General features: G+C 33.9%; 1 protein-coding gene across 5 annotated transcripts in view; it reads left to right on the forward strand.

The window, feature by feature from the left end:
* The window catches only part of DCDC2C (doublecortin domain containing 2C), a 173926-nt gene that overhangs the window by 52567 nt on the left and 101383 nt on the right, over nt 1-19976 (forward strand). For 4 of the 5 annotated variants that reach the window (XM_074288066.1, XM_074288067.1, XM_074288069.1 and 1 more), the window contains one exon: nt 11446-11488. In XM_074288066.1, coding sequence (XP_074144167.1) covers nt 11446-11488 — 43 coding nt within the window. The remainder of the gene's footprint in view (nt 1-11445; nt 11489-19976) is intronic. The other variant, XM_074288068.1, reaches the window with a different exon arrangement.

Here is a 19976-nt window from a genome sequence, read left to right on the forward strand (position 1 = left end):
TTAAACACAATTTTATTACTAAAGATACACACACACACACACACACACACACACACACATATACATTTCTAAGCCAACAAGGTGAATTTAGATCTCTGAAGGGTGCTAAAAACACTGCATAGTGCTCATAAGGGTCTATGAAGTTACTAATTTGAGGTTATACACCACTAGTACAGATTACACTCCATCTATATCTCAACTTGAGCCATTCTTTCCTTTATACACATATAAAACCTTTGGGAGGTTCCACTTAGCACATGTGATGACTTTCTCACTTCTTTCTGACATTTTGGATGGAAGATTGCTGCACGGGAGAGGTAGATTTAGAGCTGGAAGGAACTAAAAGGCCAAACCTTTCATTTATGAGCGAGGACCCTGAAGACCAGGGAGGTTGATACTCATCCAATAACTTCCAAGTTGCCTTAGTGAGTATTTTAATAGAGAATCTCTTGACTTCAAAGCCAGCATTTTCCCCATTGTACCACACTATCTATTATCCTTTGCTTTCCATACATGCTTAATTCACCTTTTTCGAGGCATAATAAAATGACAATAATAATAAAAGCTAACACTCATGTAGTATTTTAAAGTTTGTGAAGTGCTTTATAACTATTATTGCCTTTTAAACTCACATCAACCTTTGGAGAGGTAAGCGCTATTATTATCTTCATCTGTAGTTAGATATAGTATAGGTATATAGTTAGGTATAGTTAGACTGTGGTCAATTAAGGGATCTGTCCTATTTCATGCAGCTAATAAGTATCTGAGTCAGAATTTGAATTAAAATCTTTCTGACTCCATTTCAGCCTTCTATGTACTGCATCTTCTTAGCTGCCTCCAAGTTTCAGCCACAGCAACAGCAGCAGCAGTAACAGCAACAACAACAAAACCAAAAATCAGCACTACAATAGCCACAGATACCACATAAGTGTTTACCATGTGACAGGCTCTGCTAAGCTTTGAGGCTAGCTAAATGTAGTTCCTGTCTTCAAGAGAGCTTATAATTGATTGGAGGAGGAAGGAGAAACAAAAGCAGAGGAGACCAATTAGGAAGCTATTGTAACAATATAGGCTTTTATACCACTTTTAACATATACCTTAACATTGGTAACATGTTACTTTATCCACTGTTCATCACTCCACTTACTTTCTAGTTCAACCAAATAGTATTCAATGATTCTCAACTTAATTAATTAAATTAATTTTTTCATTGATTCCTTTTTGATTTCATATTATATTGATTTTTAAATATATTCTCTTATCATTTAAACTGCTTGCTTGATCCTTAGATCAACTAATCTTTTGTAACAAAGAATAGAAAAGAAAGAAATAAAGCATCTCAGAAAAAATAAGCAACATAACAGAATCTGGTAGTGTGTCTAGTATATCACATCTGTAATTCTTCATCCCTGTAAAGAAGGGAGGGAGCTATATCTTTCCATTTCTTTAAGGCCAAATTTGAGAATTATAATTAAATAGCATTAAGTATTTTTTCTTAAAAACATATTTGGGATGGATGTTTAAATATCAAAAATTTCTGTTTTGAACATCACCTTCCTCTGATGGATTTAGAAATTTTATATCTTTATACTTGTTTAAAGTAATATTTGGGCAGATCTACAGAATCCAAGTGAGAACTTTTCTTTTTGAGTTTCTGCAGGAACCCAAATGCCTGATTTGGATAATTCAGAATAGCAACTTTGGGATCTAATCTAAGTGAAAATTGCTTAAAGTCAAACAGTTAGTGAATATTGAATAGTTCACATAGTGATTACAGACCCACTCATCTCTGATAACATTTTGAACATTCACATTCATCCTAGATGCAATGGGAGCCCTGGAGTCTTTTGTACAGGGCAATGACATGGTCAATTAAAAAATTTGGGTTTTAGGATTATTGCTTTGGCTATAATGCCTCTATTTTAATTTCTTTTTTGGATCCTGACTTTGTCATTCAATATTCTAGCTATCCCTTCAAGCTTTGCGGCATCTGCAAATTTGAAAGCATGCCTTCATCCAAGTCATTGATAAAAATATATAGTATAGGGCCGAACTTAGATCCCTGGGGTATCCCACTGGAGACTGCCTTCTAAGTTGTCATTGATCCATTAATAACTGAGTTTAGCATTCTAGTTCTGAATTCATCTAATTCTCCTTATGTGGATCACTGTTTTTCCATCTTATCCATAATAATAGATGAAATTCTTTATCAAGTTCATCACTACAATCTGGGTAAATTATATCTGTATTATTTCCTTTATGTATTAATCAAATAATCAGTAAAAAAGGAGAAATAGGTTTATAATGATTTTTTTGGATGAAGCAATACAGGTTCTCTCAAATCATTTCATTTTTTACATGTTCATTACTTGTTTCTTTAGTAAACTGGTCAAAAAAATCTTTCCAAGATATCGACATCAATCCTATTGCTTATAGTTTGCAGATTCTTCTTTTTTAGACAATTAAGACACATTGTGTGCCCTTTTCCATTCTTGTGCCATGTCTCTTATTTATTGGATTTATATTTTTATACCATCACTATTTCCAGGTATTCTTCTTCTCCACTCCCCCTCCCCCTCAATCTAATTGACCTTAACAAAAAAGCAAAATATAGTTAATAAAAATGACTCCAAAATGACTTTGATGATGTTTACAACATTTTGCACCTGTAGCCTCACTCTGTATGAGAAGTGGGAATTATATTTTTGTCTTCTGTTCTTGGAACCAAAATTGTTTTATATCACTTCTTATACACCTCATTGGTAGCATTATGTAACAGTTTATTAACATACAACACACATGAGCGCAATGAAGAGAAGCTGCTAACTAAATAAGTCCATCCTCTAACATCAGTATTTCTTTAGCATGGATGGCTATATAGTTCAGAATCTTGGAACACCACAATCTCTGAAGAATCACAATTGCAGGTGGTCCAAAGGATAATGGAAATATCATTTTCATAGTTAACAATATAATTTTAGAGCTGGCAGAATTCTTAGGGATCATCTAATCTAAACCACTCATTTTATAGATAAGGAAATTGAAGGCTAGAGAGATGATAAACTTTATTTATGGTTATATAACTAGTTTGTAACAGAATTAGGATAAGAACCCAGGACTGTTTTGCTATATCTCATGCTCCTTTTACTTTAAAAATTCTGCTTTCTTTAGTTGATTTAATTAGCTTTGTCTAAAATTCTGAGCTTACAGTGGTTGATAGTGCTCATACTGAATAAAGCTTTGATTTATTGTAGTTTCTAGACTTTGCTAAATGATTTCATTGGATGGAGGTTTATGGAATTTTTATGGAAATGTAGGTGCTGGAAGTATGGGGCACATGACAAGGAATTACAATTCCATTGTTTGTGAAAAAGTCAACTGCCTTTTCTTCCCTTTGATAACTCAGTCATTCTAAGGTTTGGGTTGTAGACTAGGTCAAATAGGAACTTATAATTAAATATGAGTAATGGGCAGTGTTCCTCTTGTAAAGTCATGCATGAGGTATGCCTAATGGTTTTACCTTGAGGCAGAAAAGTTTATCCAGTTGAGCTTAGATTTGCTTCCCCAATACTATGCACTAACAGTTTTGTAACCCAAGAGCCTGTTTCCTCATCTCTCTCTGGAGAGCCTTACTTGAAAGAAACTGTCCTTTAAAGCAATGTAATGAAGCAGTTTGATTTATGGGGTGAGGACAGAATCACAGATGAAACATCTGTAAGGAAATTTCACTGTAGTCAAGCAGATAGATTCCTAGAGAGTGTGCTTTAATTTAGTATACATTTTCTGCCCAGTTTGGCTACTCTTTCTTTCTGTGATATAGGCTTTTGAGCAGAGAGCAAACTTCAATCTTTTAAATCTCATCTATCAAAGCAGAAGGAAATGAATTCAAAAAGTCCCTTTTCTAATTTTTATTTTGGGATATTAACTGGTTAGGAAAACATAGGAAAAAAACTCTATCTCTGTTAATTTAAGAACTTTAGTCCTATTGAGTAGAGGAATAACCAGGTCAGGGCAACAGTTACTTTCTCCTGGGGAATCCAAAATTTAGAGGGCAATGAATGTATTATCTTGGGGAATATTTCCTACCTCTGGAGGCTGCATCCTGAGTGAATTCATCTTGCTGTTAATTTTTTTTCTCTACCCAGATAGCATCCCCTACTTGTTCTAGGTACAAAAAGTCTAGTTATGACTCTGCTAATGAGAATATAGTTGAAGTTATCTATCACAATTTTTTTTCATCACTTGTTACCTGGACTATTGTAAATTTTTTTGCTTTTTAAATTTTTAAATTTTTTTAAAATTTAATTTTCATTTTTAAATTCTGATTTTTTTTCCTATTTATCACATCCATTGAGAAATCAAGAAAAATAAAACTTGTTAAAATATGTACAGTCATGCAAAATGAATTCCTAAGTTAAATTAAGATAAAAAAAATATGCTTCCATATATCTCCTCTCTATCAGGAGATGTATGGTGTGTTTAATCATGAGCTCTTTGGAATAGTGATGGGTTATATTGTGTTGATTTAAGTTATTAAATCTTTCAAAGTGTTTTGTAATAATTTTTGACTAGTTTCTGCCTCCAGTGAGGAAGTGCTATGGTAAAGTGAATAGAGAGCTAGCCTTGGATACAGGAAGATGTTCATATCCTATTTTCTATACATATTGGTTGTATGCTTCTGAGGAATTCACTTAAACTCTTAAAGCCTCATGTTGCAGAGATGATGTCAATGTCTGTTGATAGAAGGCATTTCCTCATTAGTTTCATGTACAAATGTGATCAAAGAACTTGGCCTTTATCTCTATTTCTTTCCTAGCTCCATTTTCTTTCTTATCTAGTCATTTCTATAAAGCTACTTCTATAGTTTTCCTAGAACACAGAATGGTAATGTTGCTTCTCTGCTAAAAAAAATGGGATAAAATATAGATTCTTTAGTTTGACATTTAAGGCCTTCTACAATTTGGTTCTAACCTATTTTTTAATCTGTATTTCATTCCATCACTTTTTCCCTCTCCTATTGCAGTCAAACCTGATGGCTTATCTTCCATTCAGTGTTTTGAATTCATGATCCTGTGTTCCCTATGCCCATAGTACATTCCCTTCTCATCTTGACCTATTGAAAGGCTTCTCTTCATGGACCACCTTCTCCAAGAGGCTTTTCTTCTTGGAGTCTCAATTGAATTTTTTTTTTTTTTTTAATTTTTTCCTAGAGCACTTTGCCTGGCTCTTTTATTTTATTCCACTGTGCTTTTACTGTTATTGTCTGAAAGTCATTTCTGAAAAAAGTCATACTAAATTACAAGTTCCTTGGGACAAGAACTGGGCTATTTGTAAGGTCTTCATCCACTAGCACAATGCCTGGTACATGATAGGGGAATAATAAATTTTAGCTAAATTGAATTGAATTTCATGTGAGAGAGTATGTTTAGTGATAAACAGCTATGCCATTCATTGATTTAATTTTAAGTGAGGTCAGTTTTCAGCACAAAACTCTTTAACTTTTAAAATCTCAAAGTAAACCCTGAAGGGCCTCTTGAATTGCTCATAATCCCAGAGTGGCCACATGGCTCCTCATCTCTGCTGACCTATTGTGTTGACCCACCTCAAGGAGAGATGATTTTTTTTTAAATTTAATTGGGAGTAAAACTCACATCAAAATCTTGAATTTTACATAAGTACACAAGTTAGGCTACTTAGACCATGCATTTTGGCCAAATAACTTTAAATATACTATACTAGGAAGCAGCAGGAAGGGTATATGTTTGGAAGTCAGAAGACCTGGATTTGAATCCTGGTTTCTTGTTATTCTGTATAATCTAATAAATAATTTAATCTGTAATGTTCTGATCGTCTCTCAGTTGTAATCCTTCTCTGGGAGGAGGTTTCTTTTCTGTATAATCTTTTCCTCTATGAGCAGGTTTCTTGGGATGCTTCTGGAGCCTCCAGCCAACCTCTTCTTCTTCCTGAATCCTGGCTCTGAATCTTTCAGCTCTTGTCCTTCCCCAGTCCAGACTGCTCTCCAGGCTCACTGTTGGCTCTTTTTATCCTCCCAGAGAATGGGTGTGGGATAATGCAAGGGCTTCTGGGAAGAAGTACTCCAACCAATGAGCTTGCTCCTCTTAGAATTCCTAAGGTGTAAACTCCCTTTAAAGGCCCAAACCAAAGGTCTGAGCCAGAGAACTGTAAAGTCAACCTGAGTTCTCACCTTGTAATTGTCCAGACAACCTGAATTCTCACCTTGTCATTGTCCAGACAACCTGAGTTCTCACCTAGTAATCCTAACATTAATCTTCCTGGGTTTTAGTATCTCATCTCTAAAATAAGGGGCTTAGACTAGCTAGATGACTTCTAAGCCTCCTCCTAGCTTGAAATATATGAACTTATTGCTGTATTAGTTTAAATATAAGGTATGCTTTTTTCCCTAAAGCTGGGTGGTCTTTTATTCAGTGTTCTATCTCTCCTGTACAGCTAGGTCATATTAGTGTGAATAATGAAACTTGCATAGTGGTTGCATATATTTGAGACACAGAAGTTAAAATTATGTAACATGGTAATTGTTTTTATCCAAATGGAACTATACATGATAATTCATGCAACCTATTCAGAGAAATTATTATTTATACTAATTGGGACTAATTGTACATGCTTTTTCCTTTTCAAGAGTCCTCATATGAGGGTTGTAGCCTACATTTGGGATAGCCTCAATTTTTGCTAGTAGAATTTTGAAGAAATCAAATTTAACTCACACTGAGATGCTGGAATATGATTTTAATGGAATAATATCTTTACATAATGGAAGGGGGCCTGTCTTGAGAATCTTAACATTTCATGTATTTTGGAATGGCAAGACTTTTTTTTTTCTTTTGAGAGGCAAGTCAGACAAATAGTGAATAGAGAAACTGGCCTCAGAGGAAATTCTAGGTTCAGGTCTTGATTGATTTTGTGACCTACCTTAAGCAAATGACAATATGTCATAACACTTCTGGCATCTCTCAAGCAAGTGCTGATCTGTATTGGCAAAGGGAATTTCCTTCCTGGGAGTTCCTTATATCAATAAAATCATAAAGAAATCACATGATATTTTACAAAGTGTTTTCCTTGCAGCAAACTTATAAATTGATTTTAGAAATATATTTATCTCCATTTTACAAATAAGGAAACTAAGATTTAGAGAGAGGAGATGACTTTTTAATTTTCAAGAATAAGGGTAACTACTGGACAACTACATTTATTAAGCAACCTGCTAAGTGCCAACTACTGTCATAAGTGGTGAGATATACCACTGGTATATCTATGAAATATCAAGAAGAAGGGCTCCAGCACACTTTGTTGGTTTGAGCCCTCTGCAGGATTTAGGGGAGGGCATGGATAAGAGTCAACAATGGGTTGTGAACAGCATTGTTGAAGGAAGTACTTGATTAGAGATGATCAGAGATATACCAAAGTGATAACAATGGAACTAGCACTTGGATCTATTGATGTGAAAGCCAGTCCTCTCCCACTCCCACCTCCTGCCTTTAGAGTCCTGTATAGCACCATACTCGAATTACTTCCTAGTTCTCTGTCTCACGCTGCCCAGTGAGGCCTAGCCTGAGGGCTCCTTGCTTTAGCCTGTATCTCATGTAATTTAGAACAAATAGGCATTGACTACCCATTTTCCCCCTGTGATGGGTTTTCCTGTCTTTCAGGCTCTGCTGAGTTAAGCAGTTCCTGTAAAGTCTCTCTGTGGAATTGTGGGCTGCAGATTGCTTGGCCTTGATTGGTGTGTTTGAAATATAGTGGAAGCATTAGTGGGTTTGCTGGTGACTTTTCCTATGGCTATTTTTTTCTGTCAAGTTTCTTAATGGTCATTCTATCAAAGAAAGAAAAATATCTGTCATTTTCCATCTGATTGTGGCAATGGATGGATGATTTTCCGTTGGTCAGCCTATTTGTAGCATAGTCAGAGTGTGTGGGTGATTGGCTTATATATTTATTTAGTTTAGTTGTGTTCAGGAAGGGCCTTCTCTGCAGTCGAAAGTACATTTAGAAAATGTGAAATACCACTGTGGGCATAGTACCTAGGGTTGGTTTCTCCATGGGAGATCCTGTCCTCATGTTGGGCCTATGTAATTTTATGTTATCTACTTTAGGCTAGAAAATATTTTTGCAATGAAACCTCTTTAAGGTAGCCTAGTGTTGTATGTCTCTTGATGGTTAGTCCTCTGGCAATTTGATTTCCAGCCAGGTGGCTGGGGCCCTTTCCAGCCTGCCTGACAAGCTCAGATATGTCTCCTCATCCACTAATTACATTGATTGACTTAGTTGATTGCAGACTGTTTCTTTTCCTGTCATAAGATAATATGCAAATACTGTCCTTACAGGATTAGCTAAGGCTGTAGAATTAAGTGGAACAGTACTTTCTCTATGTACTCTTGTCCCCTCCTTTCTCACTCGTTTGCTCGAATCTGAGCTTCTTATGAACAGAGATTTTTTTTACATTTTTTTTTATATTTATATCACTTAGCACAATGTTTCACCCAGTAATTATGTGGTAAATGCTAATTGACTTCTAAAGAAAACTTATCTTGTTTTTGGTTACTCTACTTTGAGCTTGCATCTATTCTTGAATACAAGCATGGCAGAACACCAGATTTGGAGTCTGAGGTCTTTAGATCAAATCCTGGCTCTCATATTTATTATTTGTGTGATCCTGGGCAAGTTACTTAACTTCTTGGGGACTCAGTTGCCTTATTTGTAAAATAAGGGAGATGGCTTTAATGGGTTTTAAGATTCTTTCCAGCTCTAAATTTATGACTATGACATATTTCTCCAAGTGATGATGTGGTATAGTGCTAACCCTTAAGTAAGATTTAAACAATGTAGATTCTAATCTCAATTTTGCTAATACCAACATAATCTTGCTTCACGTATGATCTCCTCCCTGAATTTCAGTATAAAAAAGGTAAAAAATTATAAAACTATAAAAACCCTAAAAAATAAACTGCGAAAGCCTCACAACAAAACAAGTGAAAATAATATGTAGCCTGCCTATAGTGGTGAGGATTAGATAATATATATGCATGTACATGTATGTACATGCACATAGACATATACACACATATTTATGTGACATTCCATCACTCTTTGTACAGTTAGTCATGCTTGGTGAGGGTATTCTGTCACCTCTCTCTCTTATTCATCATTTCTAGTTTCCTTCAAAATTCAGCCCATGTGCTACTTCTGCTGTGAGGCCTTTCCTGAGTTCTCTCTTTCTACCTCTTGGAATTACTTTGTATTTATTTTTCTGTGAAATATTCCTTGTCCCTTTAGGACAGGGATTATTTAATTTTTGCCTTTTTATCTTGCTAGGCCAGCATGATGCACTGTGCTTATAGGAGGTGCTTATTAAATATTTATCATATTGAATGGATCAGATAAACATAAAGTTTTGATGATAAAACAGCTGACTTTTAAGCACACGTAGTTTAGTAGAAAAGTGACTGTCAAGGATGGAAGCATCTGGGAGTACTCACCTTCCATTTATCTTGAAACATTACATGATATATGTGTGTGTGCACTTATGTGTGTGTGTATATAATATATATATCTCCATATACCTTCATCTGGTAAGTATACATACAAAAATTATTGTCTCTGAAGAATATTTTGTCAAATGTATATATGTAAATATATACATATGCATCTTTTACATATATACACATCTGTCTTTTAAATGTCTAGATAAACACAAATATGCACATATATCTCTAACAAGTTCTACTTCAGAGATGATTACATTTGTATGTATAGCTTATTAAATACATGTGAATATACACACATGCATCTAAAAGATATGTGTATATATATATAAAGAAAATATATATGATATGTAAAGTATCATATACATGGCATGTCATACATTGTATCATATATTTTAAATATCACATATAAAATGTGTATACAATATCTTAAGATATCATTAAGACAAGATGATATCTTAAGATATACATACAAATACATCTGACAAGCTATACTATAGACAGACAACCACATTTTACAATGTTAGTTCATAGGGAAGATTATAAATGCCAGTCACTGGGAATCAAATTCAACCTTAAGGTAAGGTGAACAAAATTATTTCTGTAATGTGAATATGCTTATTGCATCCTAAAAGTGTAGCACAGGATTCAGTATCATACAAATCCTTAGACTACTTTGCATGTTGTAGAATTAAGATTATATTGGTATAGACCACATAAATGGCATTCATGTAATTATTGCATATTTGTACATGCATCAAATCTCTACCTCCACTAATGGATTGTAAATATGAGCATAGGAGGAAGTCATATCTTAATTATTTTTATAGTTTCTCTTGCTCTTAAAGTGTTTTGCATATAGTAGGTACTTAGTAAATAATCATTGAGTGAAAGAATGAATAAAAAGTCAAGCTCTCTAGCTTTACAAAGTTGATACTTTAAAGGAGATAATACAGATATACACACAAGGAGATGACTTTTTTTGGTGTTCAAACTGTAATTAAGAGATTAAGATGATTTAACATTCAAAGGGAAGAAAAGGACAAAAGAATTGCTCTTCTATCTGGGTATCACAGATCAGAAAATGTTTTGCATGTAATATACAAGAGTTATTAAATGACTTTATATCTAACCATTAAAATAAAGGGATTACATTGGATGGTTTCTGAGGTGCATAATTATTCCATCTGGTACAGTATAAATTTTTTTTGTTTCATTTTGGAAAAGTTTATAGTTAAATTTTTAGAAATTATAGACATAGATGTCATATATATACATATTATAGGATGATCATCTTTTCATCTCTTCTAGCTAAAGAATGTATGTGTGGAACTTTGATAAGGGAAAATGAGAGAACTTTAGAATTGGAAGAGATCTGGAGTTAGCCATGTTCCTGTTTTTAGGTCACATGATATTTAAATTATTTCAAGGTTTTTATTAAATAGGATTTGGATGTGGGAAGGCTCCTGGAGATTTATTTAGTTCACTCATTTTACAAATGAAAAAGCCTTTGAGCATCTATCTTTTTTGGACAAATCTCCAGAAAGATGGTTCTGTAGATGACTTCAATAGCTTCCTCAGGCTCTATCAGTTTCTGTAAGTAATGACTTCATAATTTCCTTCTTAAATCCTTTATGTCACAGTTAAGGCCTCCCCCCTCCCCCATTTTGGTCACAGTGCCTTTAATAGTGCTTACTGCAAAGATTGAGGATAGTGATCAAGCGTTTTTGCTTTCTGTGTTGTTAAGTCCTTGGTTCTTGGTATGATGGTCAAAAATACTAAGCCACTGAAACACCAGTATCATTTAGTTTTAATTGTCACCATTGTGTTACTGTTCCAGGGAGGAGTTTTTATGAATATTTTGATAAAAGACATATTTAAGATATTTTGAACTTCTATCTGACACATAAACTTTGTTTTTTAGAAGGTATGCTGACTTTAAAAAGATCATGCGAAGAAACAGAAAAGTAAGTATTATTTAAAAAACATAATTCTTAGAAGCATTTATTTCTACCATCATTGTAATTATCTGTATCTCATCTATGTGGCTACTTCAGGAGAATTACTAAACATTTTTTTTAAAAGATGGACAATAGCCATCTTTTTGCTTTTAATCTAATTAGAAACTCAAAGCAAGTTATTAGCTTAGTCATTCTAGGATTCAGTAGTCTGAGTTCTACTCCATGTTCATCATTGTCTCTCAAAACAGGCTCCCATCACTAGAGTTTTCCTAGTTCCATCTAATATGACCTTGAGGAATAGTGCCTATTTGGAAAGAAGTAGATTTTCATAGTCAAGGCTGTGCTATTACCTATATCAGAATGAGAAAAAAATATATTGCAGTCATCTAAATCATACTTTAAGATCCCAAAGAGCCATGATTTCCATGCATAGGTACTTCTATTGATAAGATGGTAACCTTTTTAACGTTTTAATATGTATACATAGTTTTATGAATTGTTCTGGCCAAAATAATTCTTCAGTCAATAAACCTCCCCCAAAATTATCTAGGCTGATCCTTGAATAGCAGATATATAGTCATGCACACACTTTAGCTTTTCTAGCTCATTAGGATCTTTCAAACCTTGGGCTTACTTAACCTTTGAGTTTCCAGGGTCACTCTTGAACCAAGCAATGGCAGCTAAAGGGGACATTAATAGAATTTAAGTTACATTTAGATATTTTATGAAGAGGAAGAATGTATCCAATATAAGTATGTGCATGGGTTATGTTCTGAGATATCTAGTTCAGGTGCTGTCTCTTCCATGAAGCTGATTAACAATGGTAGGCTAAACTTATGCATTATAGTATTTGAGCTCTGGGATAGTGGAAAGACCAAAAGTTTATTATACTTTGGTGTATGGTTTAACAAATTCAGGCTGTTAGGTCTGCATTATATTTAAAAATTTCATTGTGGCTAATATTTTTGGCATGTTCTTACCTGAATCTTCAGAGGAATATACCACTCTTTTTTATGGAAGTTAAGTTCACAGAACCACAGACTTTCAGAGGTGGTGAAAGCCTCAGATTTCATTTTATTCAACCCATACTTAAACAAGAATCCTTTTGATAACATCTTTAATAGGTAGTCATCTGTCTGTGTGAAAGACCTCCAGTAATGGAAAAATCCATATCTCCTGAGGAAGTTCATTCTACTTTTAGACAGCTGTAGTCATTAGCAAATTTTCTACCTATTGAATATGAGAATTTGGGAAATAAGAATAGTCATGATAGCTAACATTTATATGTTAGAATTTTTGTGTGTTACATGTTAAAGCTTTAAGGTTAGCTAGCTACTTTATAAGTATGAGGAAACTGAGGCTGAGATGGTATGTGATTTGCCAATAGTCATAATGATACCGAATATCTAAAATAAGATGAAAAGTTAATCCTCACAAGTTCAAGAGATACTATCAATCATCTAGTTTAATCCTTTAAATGAACTTAACAGGTGAGGAAACTGAGAAGTAAGTTGGTTAAGGTAACAATGATTTACTTAAAATTATGCAATTAGTAATTGGTAGTTATACAGTGTCTTGATTTCAAATCCACTCTTCTTTTCATCAAACTTTGTTTCTTTTATACATAACTTCCAGCTTTATTCTCAGTAAGACTTTGAACCTTCGGAAAAACTTAGAGACTAACTTAGAAGACTTTTTGGAAGGTCGGATGCCACCATGAATCTCTTAGACTTGGATTCTGCTCTCTGGATGGAGAGAAAAAAATGGATGGTTGGAGAGGGTTCCCACTGGCTATATTTATGGTTCAGGAAACATCTGCTTTAGAAATTCTCAGCTCCCTCTTTGAAATTTTACAGAACAAACTTTACAGAAACTTCTTTTTGAACCTTTTTGTTAGATTTAGATTCTCTGTGTCTTTAATCTGAGTCTTGGTACAGGATTGGGAACCAGTACAATATAGCAACTTGCTCTCATTATCACCCTTCTATTTTAAATTTTCTCTTTCCTGAAGAATTCATTTGCTTCCAAGATCCAAAGCAAATATATCAAACCCTACACTATACTCAAGATTGCTTCTGCCAATTTTCAAGTGTCTTTGCAGAATATTTCACACACGATCTGATGAAAACTGAAAAAAATCCGTATGGAACAAGGGTTCTTAATCTTTTTTTAGGGGGAGGGGTTCAGACTTCATTGGTTATCTGATAATATCTTTAGATTGTTCAGAATAATATTTGTAAATAATTGAAAGAAATTATAAATTTCAATTAGAGGTTTAGTGAAAATAAAGATATATTTTTTCCCTTCCAAGTTTACAGATCTTCTAAAATCTTGAGTGATCACATTGGGCCCCATGGATCACAGGTTAAAAATCTCTGCTCTAGGAAATGAAGATGTTTGTAATTTCTAAGCCAATATGATCTCTGAATGGGCTTTTCTTTCTGGGAAAACTTATATGTGCCAAAAACAAGTATCCAGCAACAGATATTATCTGAGGTTTCTATGGCTCTCTATGTCTTGAAAACTCTCTGTGAAAACATGGACATTTTGGGATTTTAAATTGCAACAACATAAAAAAAACATGATGTTTTCAATTCCCATTCAAAGTCCAGATGAAAATATTTGGTTAAAACCAACTTTGGCCTATCTTTGCCAAAATCACAAATGTAACATTTGCTAAATCTAGATGGCTTTTCTATACATTTTTTGCTTTTAGCAAAATACAGATTTTATGGGAAGATACAGCCCAATGCAATCCTATTGTAGAATGAGTCTTACATCATCATCAAGTATTCTTTTATGAATAAAACAGTAAGATATCACTGAGGGCTAATACTTAGATGGACTTGAACTGGATAAAATTTTGCCTGAAAGTGAATGATGATGCCTGTTCCTTATGACTAATTTTGCTGCTGTCATGGTAATTAAGTGAAGAGAATTGGAAGGAGATGATCAGGAATCAGGTTTCTGAAGTATAAGATCGTAGGAAAGAACCTAAGATGTACAACTAATTAGAGGTAGAAGAATTTGATGAGAAAGAGAAAGAAGTGAGGAATGAGTCATCTTATGGAGAAAATAAGATGTAAGATTTGTAAGAGCTAATATGTCATAATCCATAGGTAATTGTGCTCTGAGGCAAGATAAGACCTGAGTTCAAATGCTATTTCTTACATTTAATGGCTTGGCCTAGTCACTTAACTTTTCAGTAACTTAGGCAATTCTCTAAGATTACATATTTTAGAATAGTTGCCTACCATGCATTTGTAGAAAAACAAAATAAAAAACTCTGAAGAGATAAACTCTTATTATTAAGTGCCTAAGATGTACTAAAGCATTGTGTTTAGGGGGGGTGTAAAGATAAAAATAAAAATATTTTTACCCTCAAGGAGTTTACAGTCTATTAGGAGAAATAAGAAGTGCACAGAGAAGTAAATACCATGTAATTTTGGGGGAATGAGATTGTGCTTTATATCTTATATTTGCACTGAAATATATATTTAGTTAACCCAGATGCTTTTATTAAGGTAATAGGTTGGGTTTAAATTTTTTAATCTAAATTTTTTTTTTTTTTTTACATTTTCATTGACCTATCAGAGATGATGAAACATACATTTATTGATTTTTTAAATTTGTTGTTTTAAAACTCAGTAAAATATTTTAAATTAATTTTGTTTCTTTTTATTAACTTTATTATTATTTTTTCTCCCCTTCCTTTTTTATTAAAGCTTTTTATTTATAAAACATATACATTGGGAATTTTTCAACATTGACCCTTGCAAAACTTGTGTTCCAAAATTTCCCCTTCTCCCCAGCCCCTCACCTAGATGGCAGGTAATCCAAAATATGTTAAATATGTTAAAATATATGTTAAATCAAATATATGTATACATATTTATATAGTTATCTTGCTGCACAAGAAAAATCGAATAAAGAAGGAAAAAAAACTGAGGAAGAAAACAAAATTGCACTGAAATCTTAGCCTAGTCAGGTGAATAGTGTATTGGACCCTGACTCAGGAAAATAGATACTTCCTAGGTGGGTGATCCTGAGCAGTCACTCATCCTCTGTCTATGTCAGTTTTCTCAAATTGGGATAATAACTCAATTTACCTTATAGGTTGTTGTGAAGATCAAAGAAGATAGTATTTGTAAAGAACTTAGCATAGTTCCTGGCATATACAAGTGCTTAATATATACTTATTCTCTTCTTCTTTCCCTTTCCCCACATCTTAAACTTGATTGCCAAGGATTATTTACTTTGATATTTTCAAAGATATAGTCCCTCATGATATCACACATGTAGAGAAGGAAGGGACCTCAGAAATCATCTAGTCTACCCTCATTTTTTAAAAAATCTTACTTTATTTTTGTGGCAAGTGTTTTGTAATTTTTCTCATATAATTCCTGACTATTCTTTGGTAGATGGATTCCCAAATACTTTATACTCTCAACATTTGTTTGGAATGGAATTTCTCTTTGTATCTCTTGCTGTTGCATTTTGTTGGTGATATATAAAAATGCTGAGGATTTATGTGGATTTATTTTGTATCCTGCCACTTTGCTAAAATTCTGAATTATTTCTAATAGCTTTTTAGCAGAGTCTTTGGGGTTCTCTAAGTATACCATCATGTCATCTGCAAAGAGTGATAGTTTGATTTCCTCATTTCCTACTCTAATTCCTTGAATCTCTTTCTTGGCTCTTATTGCCGAGGCTAGCGTTTCTAGTACTATATTGAATAGTAATGGTGATAGTGGGCAACCTTGTTTCACTCCTGATCTTACTGGGAAAGGTTGCAGTTTATTTCTATTGCATATTATGCTTACTGACGGTCGTAAATATATGCTCCTGATTATTCTAAGGAATAGTCCATTTATTCCTATACTCTCAAGAGTTTTTAGTAGGAATGGATGTTGGATTTTGTCAAATGCTTTTTCTGCATCTATTGAGATGATCATATGGTTCTTATTAATTTGATTATTAATATGGTCAATTTTACTAATAGTTTTCCTAATATTAAACCAGCCCTGCATTCCTGGTATAAATCCTACTTGATCACAGTGTATTATCCTGGGGATGATTTTCTGAAGTCTTTTTGCTAATATCTTATTTAAGATTTTAGCATCAATATTCATTAAGGAAATTGGTTTATAATTTTCTTTCTCAGTTTTTGATCGACCCGGTTTAGGTATCAGTATCATGTCTGTGTCATAAAAGGAGTTTGGTAGGACTCCTTCATCCCCTATTTTTTCAAATAGTTTATATAGCATTGGGGCTAATTGTTCTTTAAATGTTTGGTAGAATTCATTGGTAGAATTCACATGTAAATCCATCTGGTCCTGGGGATTTTTTCCTTACCCTCATTTTTTTAAAAAGTGAGAATAAATAGTTAAATAAATAGCCCTGCATAAATAGTTTTTCTGAAGTCTCACACATATTGTATGGCAAGATTTGAATTGAACTATATTCTATGATGTTGTCAGTGTGGCTTCTTCCTCTACCATTTCAGATTATAACTTCATGCCTTGGTAGAGAATATTCATAAATTGTGGCAAAAACATCATAATAGTAGCTGAATCATGGAATCATTAATCTAACATTTAAGATTACGTGCTGATGGGTGGGTGGATCTCTGTTAAAGAGAGTTTGTTACTGTAATCATAGACTTAGAATGCCAGAGAAAGCTGCGTGATAATAGCCTTTGAGTAATAAAGTAGTTGACATCAGGCAATCCTTTTAAGCTAAAGCTAACAAAATCATCCTTAAAGAAGGACTTAATAGATGAAATGGATTTTGAGGATGAATTTGAATGAAGCAATTAGACTTTAAGAAGAATAAGAACACGTCACTGTTGCTAAGTGGTTTATATTCTGTTAAAGAACCAGTACCATTTTCTGTGACTGGACTAGGATAGATGGAAGTTTGGTAGAAGAAGTAATGAGGTGGGTCAGCAGCCATTTATCTCTTTTTCTAGCTCACCTCCACATCAAACTTAATAACATTGCAGTGTGCCAGATAATAGCAGGTTGCTTTTCTGATCACGAATGAGTGGAAATAATGGGAAGAGGTGAGATTCAATTAGGATTGGGCACTGATGGAGCTTGGTCTGAGGCTAGAACATTGTAGCTTAGACTTAATAGGGATGTTGAAATTGAAGCATTCCTATTGGCAGAGGAACAAGTAGCTGGAGCCATAGTGCTCTTACGAAGTATGCTTTAAGAGTTAGACTAATCCCTGGAGCCTTGCCTTATATTTTCCAGAAAAATTAAAGCCATTTGCTATGAGGCTCCTCTTTTTCCCTCTTCCCCATCTCAAATTTCTCAGATATCTTCTGCCACTATCCCCTTCTTCTCCTGGCTCACATGATAAGATGGCTTTATTTCTTACCAAGGCAGAAACTCCTTGAAAAGGTCATTTACACTAGAAGCCTCCACTTTGTCTCTTCTTCTTAACCCCTTATAGTATAGCTTCTGACTATCATTTCACTAAAACTGTTCTCTCCAATGATTTCATGGTACCAATGAAAAAAAATTGGATTTCATTCTTTTTATATCTCTGTAGCTTTTGACACTGTTAATCATTCTTTTCTTGATTCCCTCTTTTTTTAGGGGGGCATTATTCTTTTCTGGTTGCCCTACCTCTTCCTTTGAATGGATCCTCATCCAAATACTTGTAGATATTACACAGGGTTCTGTCTCAAACCCTCTTCTTTTCTCCCTCTGTACTTCTTTAGTTGATGATATTATTAGCTCTCATGGATTTAATGAACATTTCTATGCTGAAGATTCTCAAGTCTACTTACCTAGCCCTGTTGACCTTTAGTCTTGCCTTTCAGATGTCTTGAACTGGATGTCCAGTAAGCTCAGCATATTAAAAATGGAACTCATTATCTTTCACCCTAAACCCTTCCCTCACTTATCTTTCCTTTTACTGAAAAGATAACACCACCTTCCCAGTCCTTCAAAGCTTACACACTAGGACTTCTCATTATTTCTCATCCCTCCTATATTCAATATATTGCCAAAGCCAGTCAATTTCACTTTTGCATCATCTCTCAAATTTGCTACTTTTTCTCCTGACAAAACCACTGCTCTAGTATAGATCCCGTCATCTCATGCCTAAATTATTTCAACATCTTGCTGCTGGTTCTTCCTGACTTAAATCTGTCTTTACTCTAATCCATCTTCCTTTCAACCAAAATAAAATGAATTTCTTAAAAAACAAAGTCTAACTCAACAAACTCCAGTGCCTTCCTGTTGTGTTTCAGATTCAGTATCAGATGAAAATTCTCTGTTTTTTCAATACCTGTTAGCCCCTCCCACTGCCTTTCCTGTCTTCTTATATCCTACTGCCTATCAAACACACTTTGATCCAGTAATACTGCCAAATCCTGGAATTTTTTCAGGCTCTGCCTCATGTCTTCAATGCTTTCCCTTCTCAAAACCACTTACTGGATTCCTTGGCTTTCCTTATATCTTACACATAATACATTTATAAGTATATGTGAAAAAACAGAACTACACTTTAATAAAGGACACTACAATATATAAAAAATTCAGGGTAAAATAAATGCTTTGGAATTGACATTTTCAGGCTAATAATTCCTAAGCTGAAGCATTACTTTACAGGAGGAGTTCCTTGTTATATTCTAGCAGCATAAAGATGAATGCCTAAGTTCAATTATTAGCAAGGCTTCCATTTTAATAAATGTTCAGATCTTGCATTGGAATCTCACAAATCCCTCTGGAATCAACAGATTCACTTGGAAGAAAAGTGAAATGCCTTTTGCCTGCAGCTCATGTCATTTTATACATGAGGATGGATTGACTCCATGATAGGTTGTTACTATTCTTCAATTAGACAAATGATCTAATTCAGCCCAAATTATCTTGGGAAACTGATTTTCATGTACCCAAGAAAGATAATCCATTACAATATCATTAAACTATAACAAGATTGATTGAAATAGGTTTGGGATAGAAATTAATAATATGTCTTAGAGTGCTACAGCAAGCAAAGCACACAGAATTCCTTGGATTTCTTTTCTGTATATGGTAGGTTTTAAATAGAGACTGGAAGGTTAAAACAATGAAGTTAAAAGACCACATGGCCATAAGAACAAATTTTCTGCCTTTATAAGTAAAATTTATATTTATTTTCATGGGCAATGATAAAAGTACAAATAGGGTAGTGAGAAACAGAATGGAATAGTGGAAAAAAGAGACAGACTTGGAATAAGAGAATCAGAGATAAAATTATTTAAGTTCTCTGGACTTCAGTTTCCACATATATAAATTAAGAGGATTGGATTAGAGAGCCTTTAAGGCCTCTTCCAGCTTTAACATTCTGCAATTTAAGGTAGAGTGGTCAAACTCATGAGACAGCTACACAGTGCTGCCTGAATCAGATTAAAATGCAATCAGTAAATATTTTAACAAAGAGATAAAAACATAGCACAACAATGTTAATATATAATTGTAATTTTCTAAGTCAATAT

The sequence above is a fragment of the Sminthopsis crassicaudata genome, chromosome 2 (assembly GCF_048593235.1).
Source record: "Sminthopsis crassicaudata isolate SCR6 chromosome 2, ASM4859323v1, whole genome shotgun sequence".
In the NCBI taxonomy this organism is placed as follows: domain Eukaryota; kingdom Metazoa; phylum Chordata; class Mammalia; order Dasyuromorphia; family Dasyuridae; genus Sminthopsis; species Sminthopsis crassicaudata.